The 19,360-nt window shown below is 42.7% G+C and overlaps 2 protein-coding genes across 5 annotated transcripts in view; one reads left to right on the top strand and one right to left on the bottom strand.

Moving 5' to 3' along the window:
• The window catches only part of fgfr2 (fibroblast growth factor receptor 2), a 40,872-nt gene extending 29,145 nt beyond the window's left edge, over positions 1-11,727 (top strand). For all 3 annotated transcript variants that reach the window (XM_046070586.1, XM_046070585.1, XM_046070587.1), the window contains exons 11-18: positions 1,195-1,316; positions 2,159-2,269; positions 2,932-3,122; positions 3,825-3,947; positions 5,132-5,202; positions 7,775-7,912; positions 8,483-8,588; positions 10,003-11,727. In XM_046070586.1, the coding sequence (XP_045926542.1) occupies positions 1,195-1,316; positions 2,159-2,269; positions 2,932-3,122; positions 3,825-3,947; positions 5,132-5,202; positions 7,775-7,912; positions 8,483-8,588; positions 10,003-10,167 (1,027 nt within the window). In that variant the 3' untranslated portion in view covers positions 10,168-11,727. The remainder of the gene's footprint in view (positions 1-1,194; positions 1,317-2,158; positions 2,270-2,931; positions 3,123-3,824; positions 3,948-5,131; positions 5,203-7,774; positions 7,913-8,482; positions 8,589-10,002) is intronic.
• Positions 11,728-14,377: 2,650 nt separating this feature from the next.
• LOC123984290 lies at positions 14,378-18,756 on the bottom strand. Of its 2 annotated transcripts, none has more exons than XM_046071095.1 (5): positions 18,708-18,756; positions 15,291-15,429; positions 14,952-15,166; positions 14,729-14,859; positions 14,378-14,587 (listed from the first exon to the last, which is right to left on the bottom strand). In XM_046071095.1, the coding sequence occupies exons 2-5, from the start codon at positions 15,291-15,293 to the stop codon at positions 14,547-14,549; spliced, it is 390 nt and encodes a 129-aa protein (XP_045927051.1). In that variant the 5' UTR covers positions 15,294-15,429; positions 18,708-18,756; the 3' UTR covers positions 14,378-14,546. The 2 variants fall into 2 exon arrangements, with proteins under 2 accessions (XP_045927051.1, XP_045927052.1); XM_046071096.1 differs by lacking the exon at positions 18,708-18,756 and adding an exon at positions 15,561-15,587.
• Between the last annotated feature and the right edge of the window lie 604 nt (positions 18,757-19,360).

Here is a 19,360-nt window from a genome sequence, read left to right as displayed (position 1 = left end):
TGTTAAAATGGTTGTAAAAAGAGCTTGGATCATACATTTCACTCATCAGTGAAAAAAAACGTTTCTGATGTAATGCTAGAATCTCTTGTGTGCATGCAGAATGTTATTCTGGTGAAACATTTTGATTTTAATTGATGGTATGTTTTGTCTAGGCTGAATAAATCTCTGTGTGCCTCTCTGTTTGGGTCTTTATTCCTCGCCTGTCATCCCAGCGCCTGAGGGATCATGTTGGGATTGCAGAAAGCTGAGGAATGCAAACGTTTGCGGTTTGCATGGAGGAAAAATAACATTGATTATGTGTGTCTGGATGGACAGAATGGTTGCCATTGAGCGTGGCGAGTGTGTGGACAGATAGGGGATTGTGTTACTACAGCATGGCGCCGGCCTCAGGCCCTAGGCTTTGCAAAGAGTGTTTACATAGCCCGGACACTGGGCCTTATGAGGTGAGGCCTACACTTGTCAATCAAATGTAAAAGCACCAAGGTACACTGCTAGTTCAGGGGTCAGATAGGTGATGTGGCTCTGATGGTTAGCTGGGAAAGAGCATGTGTGTGAGTATATTTTCGTCACTATATCAATGGAATATAGTGTGGACATAAAGTTAAACACACCAGCTATTGTGACATGGCTTACAATAAAATTGTACTTAAATTTCCATCTGGTATTGTAATCAGGCCCACCTGTATGGCAACAAAAAGCCAGCATTCCATCTGTCACAGGCTAATGTGTCGGGGCTAAGCTAAGCCCTGTGTAATGACTTGTAAAGAGTGTATACTGGAACATGCCAAGACAGGGTAAACAGTTTAGAAGTGAGTGCCTCTCCCTGGCTTTATCAGGTGATTATCGTAGCCATGTCTGCCTTCCTACCTACTGCCCTGGCACGGGCTACAGCCACCGCGCCAATAAAGCACTCACACAGACACAATCTGATTGAAACAGAGAGAGCGATCTAGTTAAAAAAAAAAAGACACACACAGGGTGAGGCTGAGAAACTGGCTTGGTGCCTGGTTTCATTCCCTCTCTCACACTCTATCTAACCTGCTATTTTTGCACAGGGAGTGAGTCTATGTCACGGTCAGATCAGGTTGATGAGTTTTAGTTTGTTTCAGTTTAGTTTTTCAGTTTTATCAGTTTAACATCCTCCTGTCTATTTCCTCGTTTCCCCCTCTGTGTTTTGCTGTCTGGTGGCTGCAGGTTGACCCTGGGCAAGCCCCTAGGTGAAGGTTGCTTCGGCCAAGTTGTAATGGCAGAGGCCCTGGGCATCGATAAGGACAAACCCAAGGAGGCTGTAACTGTCGCTGTTAAGATGCTGAAAGGTAAGTGAGTCTCCTGCCGCTGCACAATCACAGTGAAGTTGTAATAGTAAACGTCTCACTTAAATTGGACCACTGGGATAAGATGCTTCATTATGTCTTGTGGGCAATCTGACTACATTTTATTGTTGATTTATGCTCCAGTGAGGGTTCAGCAAAGGTGCAAGGTGGAGCCTGGGGCTGTCATTATTGTTCGTTATTGGTGGTTGCTGAGTGATGGCTAGGGGGAAGCAGGTTGGGTAGGTATGGGTTAGGGGCGGTCGCATACCTGACCCCAGAGCAGCAGCTGGCTGGAGCTCAGTCAGCACCTACACAAAGAGGCAAGTCACACTAGCAGCAGCACTGCTATGATTAATGAAAGCAGCAGGAGGGGGAACTGGATTGGTTTGGGGTTGGAGGCGGTGGGGGTCGGTTAGATCAGGTACAGCAGCAGGTAAGTGGACCAACCTTGGCAATGGAAATCTGCTCTTTAGAAGGTAATGTAATGGTGCAGAGGAATGCAGGCAATGTCATTCTGACTGTCTGGATACCTCTATTGGCTCAATCTGTCCCATGAAAAAGGAGCCTGTGCAGCAGATAATGAATCCAGATTGAACGTCTTTAATTCCTCCTCCTCCCTCCCCCTGGCACTGAAAGGATGCCTCTGTAGTCTGTGTGAGGAGCTTCTCTCTCTGCCGTAATTTTAGCCCACATTGTCTGTCAGCCGCACTTAATCAGAAGCACCTACAAAACAAGGTGTTAGCTATTGGGTCCTGAGTCCAGGGTTAAAGGGAAGTCAAGACTAGGGTGTTTATGTTTTTTGAGTTTTTTCTGAATACCTACAATCCAACTTCCTCTATTCTTAGATGATGCCACTGAGAAAGACCTGTCTGACCTGGTGTCAGAGATGGAAATGATGAAGATGATTGGCAAACATAAGAACATCATTAATCTGTTGGGGGCCTGCACGCAAGACGGTGAGTAGGACGGGACACAACATCATAAAGTATATGAAGGGAATACACAGATGTTCTGAAAACACTTGTAGATTGTATGGTTTGTTTGTTTTTTTAGTATTCAAAGTCGTATTGTGTTCTGACTTGTGACTTGTAAACTTTGTACTAAAGGTTGCTGCACACTTGAAACTCTGAAACTTATTCAGAAAATGTTTGATCAGACCACATCAGACAGGTGGTGTAGGATGAGGCGTCCTACTTTAGGTTGAGGTAGCTAGAAACCATTTGTGTGAAAAGTGGATGAAGCACACAAGTTTTTTTCTCAGAGCCACTCATGGAGATCAGTGGAGCCATGATTGTATGGAAATTAAACTTGCAATTATGCCCCTTATCACACCTAAGTACACTCTTTTTCCCTGTGGAAAAGGACTTACATCATGTACATAAATGCTGCGATGCAGCGCTGGACAGTCTGACTATGAAGAAGCTGTTTTCCATATAGACTTCCTACTGTTTTTGCACAGACATTTTCTTGAAGCAAGCATCTAATTCTTAACATATTCAAACGAGAGGTGCTTCTTCTTTATGTACATTAAAAATTCACTTTTATTTTTGTTCTTCATCTCAAAGGGAATAATTTATGACCATGTGAAGAGGTAATGTGGGTTTTTTCTCCACTGCAGGCCCCCTCTATGTGATTGTGGAGTACGCCTCCAAAGGCAACCTTAGGGAGTACCTCCGAGCCCGCCGGCCGCCCGGCATGGAATACTCCTATGACATCGCCCGTGTCTCAGATGAACAGCTTACTTTCAAAGATCTCGTCTCCTGCACTTATCAGGTGGCACGGGGCATGGAGTACCTAGCATCACAGAAGGTAAAAGGGGGATGCACAAAAATTAACAAAATGTCATGTTCTCACACAAATTTGCTGGCTGCCAGATCTCTGTGCCAGTACACAGAGCATTTGATGTGCTGTATCCAGGAAGGTTGCATGACGCTTGCATGTGCGTCACTGTGGGAATACTGTCTCCTAAAAACACTCTTCTCACCCCCCCTGCCCAATCCCTGCATTGTCTCTTATTCCATGACAAAAGCCCCTCTGTGTAGAAGAATTATGAGGTTTTCACAATGGGGGTACGGCCATGTTGGCCAAACATAGCCTCACGCTCCCTCTCACTGTTGGAATGTGACAGAGCATACTGTCTCTCACACACACACACACACGCACATGCCTACACATGCACGCTGATGCACAGAAACAACTTTGACCATATATGTGGCAAAGCATGTGAGGAATTTGTACGTACCCAGACATGTTCATGGCTCAGCCAATGTGGCGTCATGTTATGCAGTTAAGTGCTACGTCTGTGTAGAAAATTTCCAGATGATTACATGCACCACAAACATGTTAACATCATTCCAAATAAAGTATACACCTGTTTAAGTTGATTTATTTATGGAGTGAGGTAACTCTCTTATTCTTCCCTTCCCCTCAATTTTCCCCTCTGTGACCTCTCTTCTACACCTACACCCTTCCCCCACCCCACCCCCTCATTTCTCACTCTCTCCATCCCAGTGTATACACAGAGACCTGGCAGCCAGGAACGTCCTGGTCACAGAGAGCAACGTAATGAAGATCGCTGACTTTGGCCTGGCCAGGGACGTCCACAACATCGACTACTATAAAAAGACGACCAATGTGAGTCCTCAACCTGCATGTTGCACACTGTGGGACGTGCGCTTTGAGGGAGTGGAATGTTTTTGAGAGCCGCAGTGTGAGATTAGTCCACCCGTCTCTCTCTTTTCTCTAATTCCCTCCCTTCCCTCATCTTTCTATTTCACTCTTTCCCTCTACTGGTGTCTTGGCAAAAGCTGCAGGTTCCCAGGCAGCCTGTGAATGTAGTGCTTCTGGAGACTCTGCCTTGTTTATCCCTCAGTCTCTTGTTCCTTTAGTTCCATAGACACTTATACAATTAGCCAGAAAGAGAGACAGAGTGAGAGGGAGAGGGGAGCGGCTTAAACATAATTGACATCTCCATAGTGGCCCAGTGGTGTCTTTCTTTCCCACCGCAGAGCAGCATTGACTGCACATCCTCATTTAGTATGCATGGGTGGCTTTTCATCGCATGCACAATCATGCTGAGAACTAGCTGACAACAACAACAACAACAATAAGCAATGATGCTGATGATTAAGACAATGACAACAGCCACAATGAAACATTGCATTAAACCAATCTAGACGGAGCCATCTTTGTAGTGCTACATTTGTTTTATTTCTGTTTATTTTTTCTTCTGAATAATTTACATTGGCCTAATTATTGTTAAACAACCGTAATATTACTCTGTGAAAATGCATTGTAGGTGCACACTAGTGTGACATTTATGCAATGAATAAAAACCTACAATACACTGAACAAAAAGTAAAATACTAAATAGTAAAAATGTGTTTTATAAGGACTTATTTAGGAGTTATATCTCCATTTATTAATTCTGTGTCTGATTCTTGCCATTCCTCTTCCACACAGATATTGACCAAGGTTGTCTTGTCAGCTATGCTTAGCTTCCCAGCCAGTGTTTTAATGGCACAACAAGATAAACTCTCTCCTTTATCTGTGATCCTGTTTATCAGCTCTATTGCTTTAACAATGTAAATGTTCCTCTGGGAATCCTCCTCCCAGACAGTCGCTCTAGTGCCTTATTCCCCAGGCTGCTTTCACATCCTTTCCAGGAGTAATGAGATCTCCCAGTGAGTGAATGAATTCAAACATGCTTATCAGGCCAGAAATTAAGAAATCCAGCCGTGGGTTTTGTGTAGATTTTGTTTGACCTCTCACCTGTGTGTGTGTGTGTGTGTGTGTGTGTGTGTGTGTGTGTCCCTCAGGGTCGTCTCCCGGTAAAATGGATGGCTCCAGAGGCACTGTTTGACCGGGTCTACACACACCAGAGTGATGTGTAAGTATATAACAATCTGTTTCTGTGTCCCACAACTGAAAATACATGATAGAAAATCCATTTACACACATCAGTGATGCAAGGAAACCTTCTCACACAGGAAAACAGATTTACTATTTTTAAGTTGGAGTCAAGCTGTCAGATTCAGAGTGTTGTTTTTCAGGAGTAGTGGAGCAGCGAGTAGGCAAGGTGTTTTGGTGCAGTGCTGGTGAGTGTTAGGTGAAGGGGTATGTGGGGGTGCTGCTTATAGGGGTCCAGCACTGGCCGGTCTGTGGCAAAAGTGAGGATTTCACGCTAGACTTGTAGCCAATGCCGTGTTACTAATCTGACCAGCTTCAAAGGGCCTTGGAAGGAGCCCGGAGCTCACCAGTGCCTCCTCCCCCACCTACTCACCCCTCGCTCCTCCGGCTCGGCTCGGAAGTCCCCCCTCCTTCTGGGCCTTCACACATGTCTGAACGCAACAATGCGTTCCTCCAGTGCGGGCCTCATCCTCCTACACCCTCCTCCTTTAACCCCCTGCCATCCACTCTTCCCTCTCCTCATTCAGCAACACTTTGAACATGTGGCTCATCGTTTTGGAGTCACTCCACGATCAATATAATCTCCCCACCCCCCTCCTCCTTTCGCCCCACTGTTCTTATTTTTATTCATCTGGTATGTGAATTGCTGACCCGTCTCTGTCTGTCTGTCTCTCTTTTTAAGTTCCAGAGTGCTCATTCTAAAAACAGAACAAAGGAGAGCGTCCCTCTCATTTTGGTGTTTGAGTCTTATTCGTTCGGACAGTGTTGTTTGAAGTTTGTGCTCCAGACACTGGCGGCAAAAAGTGTATGTGGCAATTAGATAAATGCCTTGCATGCTGACCCCTGGGAAAGAAGATTTTGTGTGTGTGTGTGTGTGTGTCTGTGAGTCATACACCAGTAGCACACTAAACATAACGCTCATCCAGTTAAGCACTTGGATAGAGAGTCTCTCTGCCGTCCATGTTTGTGTGTGTACGTGTGTGTGCTCATAAATAATATGTGTGTATACACATGATGCCCGTCATGTTCCATGGCGCAGCACCAGTCAATAACCTGGGGGAGTACAGGGGGCTGAGTGGGGGGAGTGCAGGCATGAAGTGGCTACTGTAGTCCTTTCTCTCAGCTCAATGCTAATTACGTTTCATCACTCACTTTTAGTAATTGGCTTTTTCACATATGTGGATGAAGGGAAAAGGAAGATGAGGAGAGGCGGCAGGTGGTGGGCTGACACTCAAACATCACCAGACGCGTAGGCGATCCATACATGACATCAGATTAAATGAATACATGAATTCCAATGAAACTAGCCCCTTGTTGTTTTGACAAATGGGCCCAGGAGCTTAGGTAAAGGTAAAGAGTTGTGGCTCAAGCCCAGAGAGACCACATCATGACCAGCCTTTGCGGAGGCCTCCCCCTCACCAAATAACACAAAGAAAAACAAATGCGTTCCTTTAGCGCTTGCTCCTATGCCACATTTCAGAGCCTTGTACCTTCATATTTTTATGTATTGACTGGTTTTCCGACATTTATATTCATGTTGCTTTCAATCGATATCATAAAAATGAATGTAATGAGACATGAGTACGACTCCAGAATATGACCCTTGCTAATACAGAATCACTTTAATACTGATAGGTTGATTTGTTTAAGTGTAGTTTATGTACCTAGAAGGTTGGAACATAAGTACGCTGTAGTAAGTCCGAATGCCAGGTCAGCGACCCAGAGCATGTTGGTTTGCATGTTTATTTGGCGAGTCAAGGTTGTTTGCAGGTGGACACGAACCCACACAGAGCAGCAGGCTGACAAGAAACACGAGACGGTTACAAAGTAGCACAGAAAGAAGAGACAATTGTGTCAACAAGTGGAGAGATTCAACACAGTGATAGAGGAAAGAGCAAACCCCCGGCTGGTTGTGTAAACAGATTGGGGAACTGATAATAACTGATCCATGTCTACTTGCCTGGCTGGTGGGACCACTAACATTGCCTGAATGCATGTCTGCATGTTATAATACAGCCATTGTGTGGACAGTGAAAGATACCGTGGATCCACAATCTCTGATTTAACCATGTGACAGTGATGAAAAGCAGCAGCAGCATGGAATAACTGATACTTAACTAGGATGAGGAAGTAGTTAATAGTTAATAATCGCTTGCCATCTCTGGACCTGTCCCTCCTCTTTTGTGTGCTGTGGGTGGTCCACTGTTTGTTTTGGTGTGGTGTGACTGGACAATGCCATCTTGTGTGACTGGCCAGACGGGCACAAAAGCCATCATTGAGATCAGGGCCAGAGTGGCACTGGGAGTGGGTTCACACCACAAGCCACCGGACGGCAGAAAGAGGGCATTGACACCACTGTGGTCACACTGGTTAAGTTATTTCCAAACTTTGGCCAAGTGACTCTATGGAAATTATCTGCAGGTTAAAGGAAAGGGCCTAATGTTATTAAAGACTGGGAGCTCTTGAACACTATGTACAGATGAACGCTGCTGTTTCATACTCATTCTTTACTGTATTGATAATGTATATCTGTGTTTTTGTGTCTCATCAAGCTGGTCATTTGGGGTGCTGATGTGGGAGATCTTCACCCTAGGGGGCTCCCCCTACCCTGGCATTCCTGTTGAAGAGCTCTTCAAGTTGCTCAAAGAGGGACATCGCATGGACAAGCCTGGCAACTGCACCAACGAGCTGTAAGAGCCTTGGTTTTGCTTTTTTCTCCCAAACTCACATGCTCCCTAACCCACACTGTCGCCCAGATACACACTAGCTCCATCAGATCCGTGACGCCCGGGCTCCGTGTACTCTTTGTCGGGCCTCTGCACAGCTGTGACTGGCTGCTATCAGTGTCCTCATTCACAATGAGTCCTCTGCAGTCAGCAGACAATGGCATAGCTCTGCTATGGTGCCAGACGGACACAGTGGCAGTGCATGACACTCACACACACACATTATAGTATATAAAGAAAACCCACTGGGAGCAATGTTTATGATCAACAGCAGGCCATAAAATTGGCTTTATTGTCTCTGTTATTGATTGCAAAAACAAATTCTAATTTCAAAATGAGATGGTGTCAGAGAACACTGTTTTGAGAATCCAGAGTCCAGAGGCATAAATTATTTCCGCAGGCAAAAGTCAGATGAGGAGTGGCACAACTTGAGCTTGGACAGAATAAATAATGCATTCGCTGAATTACTCTGCTCTGTCTCCCTTTATCCACTCTTCTCTTTGAGTAAACTGGTTCTAATTTTCGTTCTCTCAGGTACATGATGATGAAAGACTGCTGGCATGCCATCTCATCCCAGAGACCCACCTTCAAGCAGCTAGTAGAGGATCTGGATCGCATCCTCACCCTCAACACCAACGAGGTGAGTGCAGCTCTTTCTTCACACACATTCTTATTCCACAAAGTTCCTGGAGTCAGGGTGGTCAGAATTCGGTCTACACTAATAAAATAGAATAATATGATACATTCCTATACACAGTAACATGTTTTTCAATCCAAACTAAATCACGCTCTTGCCAGTGCATGCAGGGCTCAGCAGAATGTTGCTGAAAGCTTTAGGAGCATTAGCAGCCACGTTGCTGACACAAGGCCTAAATGGTGAATGAAAAAATGGCCGGATGATTTGATCCAGGCCCAACATGGCCGCTATGGCCCAGTGAAGTTGCCCAATCATCACATCCATGCTTCGCTCCCTATAATAGCCTACATTTCTTTCCATTCCCCTTCCTGTCTGATGTGATATCCGCGTGCCGAACTGAAAAGAGGCCGTCGATGGAAAGCTGTCAAGACTTGTCTGCTCTGGAGCTGGAACTTCATGAATTTATGCCAAAAAAGCCCAACTTTGAGTTTGAACTTTTGAAATGTAATAAAGCGCCTTTTTCTTGCCTTTTCTCCCCCTCCTCCTTTCCCTCTGCCCAAAACCGCTGGCAGATGTGGAGGTCTTTAGTAATGTGAGCCTCCTCGTGTTGAGCTGGGAAAATGGAAGCCAGCACTCATTTTCTAGAAAACCCCAAGAACTCTTCCTCCTCACAACTAGTCCCAATAACAACCATGAAAGACAAGCAGAAGGGGGAAAAGGGTGCCTCAGCCGACATGAAAAGACCAAAACAACTTCACAACACTGGAACGAGTCAAAAATTAATAACAGGATTTCTTGGGGTTTTCATCTTCCTTGTTTGGGGAGGGGGTGAGCCTTGTGTTTTGCCAGCTTCTTTATTTTTTCCAGCCATCTCATAGTGTTCATGTTGGGTGTTTGAGTGTCAGATGTCAGGTTTGTTTGGACTGATTGAGAGTGATGTGAAGGGATGCTGTCAAGGCTACAGTGCCACATCTCTACCCCAGTTCTCTGGTCTGAACCTATCCTCTTTTCCCCAACTTCCCAACCACATTAAACCATTTTGTAGTGGACCAAAACCGCAACTAGGTCAACCCTGCAACCCTTCGACACTCAATTACCTATTATTTCTGCAAATATTTTCATACGGTATCCAGTTTAAGATTATTTTTTTGTTCTGTTTCATAAATCCTTCCAGGGTGATTTGGTATGGTTTAGATAAATATCATAATGAAGGTGATACTCTTCTCCTCCACCTCTCTCAACCTCCTCTGGAAATTCCCTGTTCTTTTTGACTTGGTTTCAGCAGTACATGTTATCCTGTTTGCTCTAGATGTTTCGCCTCTCACTCCCTTGAAGCGTCATTCCATTTTGTAACACATGAGCTTTTGTCTGTAAATTATCCCACCCAACTCTTTCTTTCTGATGTCTATGTCTACAGGAGTATCTGGACCTGTGTGCCCCAGCAGAGCAGTATTCCCCCAGCTTCCCCGACACTCGCAGCTCCTGCTCCTCCGGCGACGACTCTGTGTTTTCCCACGACCCCTTACCGGACGAGCCCTGCCTCCCCAAGTATCCGCACATCAATGGAAACGTTAAAACATGAGCCCCCACCTACCCTCTCTACCCCAGCTTGACCTGCCCCAGTCTTACCCCTCAACGTCCCTAAACACACGTAGCACAGACACCCTCTCTGAAATCCTCCCAACCTCCTGCCCCCCCATCACCCCTCTGGCTCCCAGTGGACTAATGGAACCAGATGGGACTGGGTTGGTGGTAGCGCTGCTGTCACACACTCATACTGCCATGCACACACACTAGATGCTCACATGAGGTCTTATAGGAGAGGACAGGGACCTTAAAGAAGCTGTTTTTTACTGACTGAATGAATTGACATTCCCTGGGGACCCCCCTTCTCCTCTCCCTTCATATAAACACACAGACTTTTCAGTTTGGTTCTCATGTTTGTACCCCGAGGATTTTTTTTTTTTACATTCGACGACGTTACTTGTTTGGTGATCCCATTCCAGTGGCTGGCATTCCAAGACTGTTATTTGCTCTTGGAGGAATGTATGGACCGATGTGAACTTAAAAAATATGGGACTAGAAGAGGATGATAAATAGGAAAAGGACTGAGAGACAGAGCTTCAACTAACAAAACAGAGGAATCGAAGGAGAGCACATATAGAAACTGCTCTCCTGTTTATTTTGTAATATTGATGCATTTCTTTTTCAGTTCTCTTGATAAACCTTCCCAATTACTCTGGAGAAAGAAAATACACAGTATAATGTATAGTGCTGGGTATATTTGTAAATATATTCAAATATGTATAAATATATATTATATATTTACAATGAATTATTTTTTGTATGGACTCCGTAATAACCCCAACCCTCCCTACCTACCCTACTTTGAGTTTGAGGCAGGTATGCTAACAGGTTATGTGTCCTATATTTCTCTTCACACACAAACTCACACATACAGACATGGATACACACTTTAATATACACAAAACACCTGTCTTACTCTCACACAGTAACACAGTTGAGTATTGGCTTTCAGGGACTGAGGTAGCATGTTAATTTATTGACTTGTGTTTTTTTGAGATGAATCAAAAAAGTCTGGAAAAAAGAACAAAAACAATATGGCAGAAATAATGACATTAATGATGCTGATAATACATAAATAATACATTAAATTTATGGTAATTTAAAATGATCTTTCAGCAGTAACAGAAAAAAGGCTATTTTTAGTGGGTTTGAAAGATCCAGGTTTTGTAAGTTTTATATATGAATGTGAATATTAAGTTAAATTTTAAAAACTGTACATTTTATAGTCAGCTAATCCCTTGCTTATGTAGATGTTGATGCCATTTCTATCCAGTCATTTTACTCTTTCTTAGCTTTGCTTTAGGAAACGAGATTGATTTCTGGAAATTTATATATGATTGAAAGAAAAAGATTTTAGAAATACCTACTTGCAATCCGCTCCCTCATTTAGACTAAATATAGGCTCCAAATTTACTTGACAGAATTGAAAGCTGAAAAACAAAGTATTAAATCATTCAAGTGTTTTTTGTCTTTTTCTACTGGACCAACCTTAAGATAAGATGTTCTTATGCAAGTGTTCATGCCACATTTGCGAAATAAATGATAGAAAAACGTATTCTTGTCCTAATCTCTGACTTGTGTGTCTGACGTGTTAAAGTTGCTGTAAGTATGATGCATTTTTGCAGTGAGTGGCAGCGATAACTGGCTTTTTTATTATTTTTTTTTAAGCACATTCCTCTGAGCTGAATTTCGTTTTCTTATTAGGCTATCTGATATGGGCGGAGATGGTTCAGCTAAAACTATTTTGCTGGTATCCTTTGATTCTTCACTTACTACTGGGAGAGGGATTTTCCACCATATCTGCAATTAATTCAGAGAAACTGGACGAAACTGCTGGGGCTCAATAAGTGGGTATGTTTTTTGGTATTTAAGACTAGTTTATTCTGATAGGAACAGTGCCATTTTCCCCTTCACTTGTTCTGATAGGCCAAGGCTTAATGCAAAATTGCTAAGCTCAGCACAAACACAGAGTAAATGTGATCAAGTTAGATACTGAATTTATGCCAGTGGTCCAAGCAATTTTGCTAATGAACAAGGGACTCGTCATTGTCATGATAGTGTGGCTCTGTGTCTCGATCTGTCTGACTTTGATCAGACAAAAAGTCTTTGTGAGCCTCCTGGCAGACTAATAGGTGCTCTGATTAGCTGATTGATTTCCCTTTTTTCTCTTATCAGGACAGATTTCATTCAACAGAGTGAGTAGCTGATTTATCTGATTTGATGTAAGTTAATCAAAGTTGATCTATTAGCGAGTGTGATTGATAGTGGCAGCCGTGCATTGGGTTGTATTCAGTGATGGTGGTTGCTGATCAACTGCATTGCAAGAATGTTCTCAAAACATCATCCGGCAATGGTAAAGCCAACAGGTCATGGCATTAGGGAGAGCTTCAGTTACAATACATTTGTACTGATTGATACTTCACATCAGTATTTATTAGAAACAGTTCTGTGTTGCAGGTTCATGTAATAAGAGGCAGAGATTTAAAAGTCTGCAGCTATACAAGCAGCTCTGTGAGGCTGTGCAAACAGCTTGCTGACATGCTCACAGACAATGTTAACATGCTGATGTTTTATGGGAAATGTTCACCATTTTGATGTCCTCTTGCAGCTCTGCTTCAAGTCTATGTGATTTATAGAGTTTTTTAGATTACATTTATTCATTTAGCTGACGCTTTTTATCCAAAGCGACTTACAATTGCTATACATGTCAGAGGTCGCACACCTCTGGAGCAACTAGGGGTTAAGTGTCTTGCTCAGGGACACAATGGTGGATGTCTCACAGTGGCAATCGAACCAGGGTCTCCCACACCAAAGGCAGGCGTCTTAGCCATTGCGCCCCCCCCCCCTTTTTAATGGACAGATAGATTTATAGTAACCGCTAACTGAAGCTGTCGTTAGTTAACACTAGCTAGTTAGCTGTGCAGATAGTGGTCCTTTAGCTAAGCTGACTGCCAGGACTGGGAGTGTTGGTGGTTGCATGGCGCCAGCACAGGAGATTTGGACCACTGGGAAAAAAGGGGGGTTTCAAGCCTGGATGGGGGAACCCAGTGGCATGGGCACCGGTAGTGGGGGGAGCAAGGGGGTCAAGGATGTGGAAGTTTTTTCACGTTGCTTTTGTGGAACTTACATACATACCTACATACTGCAAAGCAGGCTCAGTTGACTTTGACACAAGTCATTCTACGAAATTGGGACCATTTCTACAGGGCATGTGCTTCATCCATATTCAGGATGTTCCCAGGATAAAGGTTACTGTCATATTAAAGCACACACTACTTCCCAATGAGATCTCCACTTTCCCAAGCAAGTGTGTCTGTCAGCACCTTTTGGGCTGTCTTGTTAAAAGTGAAGTGCTGTGTAGTGAAGCGACATCTCAACTGATTTTGTGTGGAACTGACTTCCCGGTAAAGGATTTTTCCTGGCATAAATGTGACCACTTGGTGGGTTTTCATTGTGGATGGCACTGGGGGAATCTGGCCTGACATCCTTTCCATTGCTTGCTCCACTGCTTTGGTTGCTACATAAAACAACTTAAGAGATGTAGATGTTTCTGTGAGGGCCTTATAGCTCATGGGCATGTCATGGCCGTTGGTCACCAGCTTGTCCGCTGTTATTTTTAAGGTCCCACCTACATTGTCTTAGGGACAGAGACCATTTACCTGCAAATGTTATTAAATGTAACATTAATATTTAAATACATATAGTGAGTGAATGAGGGAGTGAGCGAGAGAATGAATGAGTCTATCATAAAAACAGATTTCATTTGTCTTGTGTTGGCAGGAAGAGTAACAATATGTACTGGGAGATGTGCAGAAATCCTGGTTTCTGTAAAATGGACTTCCCTGTGTTGTGGTGACCTCTGGATTTAACCGAACTTCTCCACTACAACGTATCATAAAGGAGTAAGTATATTACTGAACTGAGACCAGGTTCTACATGTCCTGACCTGGTTAACATGAATTGCTCCATGTCATGGTAACCCAATCCTATATGGACCTCCTTCTTACTCTTTGAGGACTGAGCAGAGCCTGTAGAACTTCTGTTGGTTTTGTTTCTGTTATTTTTTATGTTTCTCTTCTCATTATATAACTGTAATTTACACAATGTCTGCGTTGACTTAAAATTTATATGATTAGCCCTGTTGCATTTACCAAAGTGCCTTTTATTGCAAAAACACTTTTATTCAGAGACTTTAAAAACCGGTTTGGATGATGTCAGCAGGTTTGGATGTGAACTTGTTCAAAAGGTCAAAACCTGCTCAAATATTCCTCCATAAATTTGACGTTGTCTAGATGACCATCACCTCTGCTTCTACTGCCTTGTCTTGTCATCAAGATCTTCTCCAAAGGACGCCTTTCTTTCACTGGGATGAACTTATTCCATAGTACCATAAACTCCCTCTGGTGGGCAAGTCCCTGGAGAATACATACATTTCTCATTTAGCAGTTTAGTGCATAAGCACAATGCCCAGAAGAAATTACTAAGATTGAACAAGCAAACAGCATTTCTCACAGGAACCACAAAAGATAAGACCAAGCAACACTTGGTAACCCAACCTGACTTCCGGTGCAGCATCTTACTGAGAGCAGTAAGGAAACGCTGTGCAAAGATATTCCTGCTATCAAGATCGGATCCTCTCCAACAATGTCCACCAGCTGGTGAAGGTGCTGTCCTGTGCTCTCCCTGACTGCAGCCCAATGGTGGCAGACAAATCAACTGTTTTATTCAATTTACTTAAATGCAACTACTCTTCCGACAAATCAAATTCCCACCTCTTACCTCAGCCCTATGTTGAGTCGAGTGCTCTCCACCAGTGAATCCAGGGCAAGGTTAGCCTGCTGGTGAATGAAGGCATTGGTCGTCTGTGCCAACTTCTGCAGCAGGGCACTGCCTGTCCTCTCTGCCCCAAGAGCCATGGCTCTCCCCAGGATAACATGAAGCTCTGCAATGGCGTCCATTGCTGCACAGGCCACGGCAGAACGCAGGTTTGTCACCTAAATAGTAAATAAGAACATCAGTCAATACTTCTGCATATGTTGGAACAGGTGCATGCACAAGTAGGTAAATGAGAACTTCATGCAGCACTAAGACAGAGAAAGAGGAAAATGTCTACAGTACCATTTCTGTGCGCTGCTGGGCTCATTCTGGATGCCTGGCGAAGGAAGGTGGAAGAGCTGGAAATGTTCCAGTCCTTCCATAAACTCCTAAACCTTAGATTTAGCTGACTGGATCTTGCATCCATCAGCTACTTCCTTGCCTATTGAAAATCAATATCAAAATATTAGTATTTATAATAGTTGAGTACTCAAGTCTCCACCGCTTACTGTAATCACATATTCACTTTCCATTAAAGATCCCATAAAGAAAGTCATCATCACTCAAACGTACCACATGTTCCACCAAGTTTCCCAGCCATCACCGGGAGACTAGACACTCTCCTGGTTGATCCTGGAGGAGGAGGTGTAGGAGTGAAATGGCCCTCAGCTCACTGGGAGTGTGCGTGTCCACCAAGCTGATTTTTGCTGTCAGCTTAGCCAATTTTCAGGGAGCTATTGCCATCTTACTGCCCAGATAATAATAATAATAATAATCTTTATTTGTAGAGGACTTTTCAAAAACAAGTTACAAAGTGCAGTTTCTTCTCAAAGAAGAGGTCGTCTTTGTCCAACGCCTGGTTGGTGATGGGCGTCCAGCCACTGTTGTGCTTCCCCACATTCATAGAAGGTAAATCCAATACGGGCCTGATCCGCCTTCCTTGCAGAGTGGATTCAGGGCTCCTTCTGGGAGAAGCTTGGGGCTGAGGGGAGTCATGCTGGATGGAGAATCACAATCTCTTCAGCACAGCATTGCTGTGGGTTTTCTGTGAAGCGCACAGCCTCTCTGCACATTGAATCAGTGCAGTCCTGTCAGTCCTTTTAGCCCCTTCAGCTCTCTCAATCAATGTTGTAAATAGTAAAAACTCTGTGCAGTTTCTCTCAACAGGTGTGTTAACAGTGAACAGTCAACAGACTGAATCTGGATTCTTTCCTTTATACATGTTCTACTGTCATTGATATCATTGTCACCACGCAACATTCTGAAGAAATACATATGCATATTTGACATTCTATTCTTTTTTTCCCCCATTACATTGTTGAAGATCAAAATATTTAAATTTGACAATCATTGCTTGAGGGAAATAAACGTTATTGAAACTCACAGTCTCACCTGCTCACCTCACGTTATCCTCACATGAACTACCACGCTCTCTCCCTGCATTACACAACCTGTTAATAATGGGACCTCTAAACCTGATTTAGATGACCTGGAATAATGTTATAACCAATTAAAATGATCTAAATTCAAAATGTTTTCGGAAAGAAAGAGACAGAAGAATTTTAATGTGATAATTAAAACACAAGGTTTATACACAAGGTTCCTATGCAGTATGGAATTTGATTTTAGGAACTTCCAAGTCTGGATAAGTATGGAGAAAAGAGAGTATGGTAAATATTTGCCTTTTGACTATTCTGTTTACTAAATGATAAAATCAGAATTTCAAAAAATAAATTGTATCTTTTTGCCTTTACAAAATAGTGTTGCTGGGAACTTGTTTTTGTGGAACATTTGCATGTGTGAAAATGGCTAAATCCCAGCAAAAGAAAAGGCAGCAGCTCCTAGCTTGTTTACGTTCGTACAGTTAGCAATCAAGTCAGGGTTAAGCTAACTTGCCATTTTCAGCGTGTAGGTTGCTAGTTTGGATGGTGGTTTTGATGCCAATAGTCGGCCAATGGCAGGCTTATACCAACAGCCTACTTCATGTGAGCCATGTACTAATTATCTGATGTGCATAGGCTAATACCAAAACAGTTAACATTTTGAGTTCCACAACATTCCTGTTTTAATGTATTATGCATTGTTATATACATGTTTTATGTGGCAATTCATTGTCTAGTCTAGTTGTCTTTTTCCTTAAGACGAGAAACTGTTTGCAGGAGTATATTGATAGTAAGAAACATTTACAGGGAACAAGCCAGCTCAAATTTAACACCACACAGAGGCCTCCACTTACTTTTAATACAGCTTTATTTAGCCGATGATGTCTAGAATTGAAAAACAAAACAAAAAAGCATAATCATGGACTACATTTAAGTATAGCATACTCACAACCTGACTGCTGGCGACGCCACTACCAGAGCGAGCCTAATGTTGTTGAAGGCAAGGCAAGAAGTATAGCGCGTAACTGTACTATGCACATTCACCCCAAGTGCCTCATAACCAAATTCTGAGATCTGCGACCAAACGAGTATGAAAGACAGTGCAGCTATATCATTGAATAGTATATATGCATACCATCATGGGTATAGCAGTGATGTAGTCATCAAAAAAGTAAGTATCTTTTCTGCGTAAGGAAACCACACCTTTATGGCTGTGTTCATAATCGTTTCCATGGACACAGTGAATAAACAAGGCTGCACAGATGCCACAGATTTTATTATTTCGCTTTTTTCAACAAATTTTAGGTTCTTATTTATAAAATAGACAAAAATGGGGGGAACACTAACATAATATTATTTATTCAATATAAATAATAATCGTATAGGTGGCACAGATTAATTTACTTCCTCTTTGGGCAGAGATGTTTGACAGAGGCCAACTTTCTGCTAAGGAGTGTTAACGGCCATTGAGATGTCATATCTGGCAACATAATAGCGTACATAGTCAGAATGTCACATACATGTTAACAGTTGGATTTTACAAGCATATTTTTACATAATAAACACCTAGCTATTTGTACACATATATTAATTATGCTTGTAAAGTCTGAAAATGAGTCTGGAAAAGAATGGAATTTTAAAATGGAAAATGTGTAGGAACCCTGTGTCTTACCATGTGAACATTTGTTAATTAGCCCAAAACACAAGTACAGGGGTTGATGGAAATGTCATTAACCCTTAAAGACATTTGGTCATAAACAAAAATTCAAATTCTGACCTGATTGCTAGTTGAAAAAGTATTAGGTATCACTGAAGTTGTTACAGTTCATCCTGTGGGGAATGTGAATGTCTGTGTCAAATTTCATGGCAATCTGTCTATTTGTTGTCAATACATCTAATTCAAAAGCACATGTGTCTCGGGGAATAGCCAGGGATCTCCATAGGCATTACAGAACTGGGAACCATGAATGTCTGTACAAAATTCTATGCAGTGTTGATATATTTCACTGGTAAGTAAGTAAGAAGTTTGACTTGCTGGTGTTGTGGATAAACAAAAGTAAGCAGGGTTCATCCTCTATGCACCATGAATGTCTGAATAATCTATCCAATAGTTTATTAATTAATTAATGCCGAAATTTTTTTTATCGCACATTAAAGAGGTGGTATTATGCTCATTTTAAGGTTCAAAATCTTATTTAGGGTTTGTACCAGAACAGGTTTACATGGTTTAATTTTTAAAAAACACCATATTTTTCTCATCATGCACATTGCTGCAGCTCCTCTTTTCACCCTGTGTGATGAACGCTCCGCTCTTGAGCTACAGAGTGATGCATCTTACTTGTACAGAATCTTTGTTGGAAGTTGCACATGCGCAGTTTCCAGGTAAGGACTACTAGCCAATCAGAAGCAGAGAAGGCGGGTCGTAAGAAACAAGGTAGTGTGATCCAAATCAAAGCCGCTTCAGACTGCGACCATAACCTAGCAGATGGTATAAGTTACTCTCAAGTCCACAACCACACAACATCATTGTTCCGCATCTTACCGTAAACCACTACAAAAATCACCATATTTCAACTCAATTTTACATAAAAATTGGCCAAACAATTTGATCGTTTGCTTAGCAGCTTTCACATCAGGTGTAACATTAGCATTATAGCTATAACTTTATAATAAAGCATACTTACAGGTTGTGATTGTGAATTTCCAGGCCCAAACAGAGTCGGAGTTGCATCGTCTTTTAGTACTGACGATCTATGCTGCCTTGCCGAAAAATGCTACCATAGCGCAAATCAATAATCTGCTCGGCCATGCTCCATTTTCCATTGCAGATAGTACCCAGAAATAGTACGTAGCTTGTCGTCATAGCGACACACACGCAACTGCCGCGACGTAATGTTAAATGCGACACACACACTAGCGATCCACACAGGTGATTTCTCAGCTCAAAACTTCTCAGAAGTGGATTTAGTGATGAAATTCCATACGAAAACT

The sequence above is a fragment of the Micropterus dolomieu genome, linkage group LG15 (assembly GCF_021292245.1).
Source record: "Micropterus dolomieu isolate WLL.071019.BEF.003 ecotype Adirondacks linkage group LG15, ASM2129224v1, whole genome shotgun sequence".
In the NCBI taxonomy this organism is placed as follows: Eukaryota; Metazoa; Chordata; class Actinopteri; order Centrarchiformes; family Centrarchidae; genus Micropterus; species Micropterus dolomieu.
The sequence above is the reverse complement of the archived record's forward strand: the minus strand, read 5'-3'. Positions and strand labels throughout refer to the sequence as shown.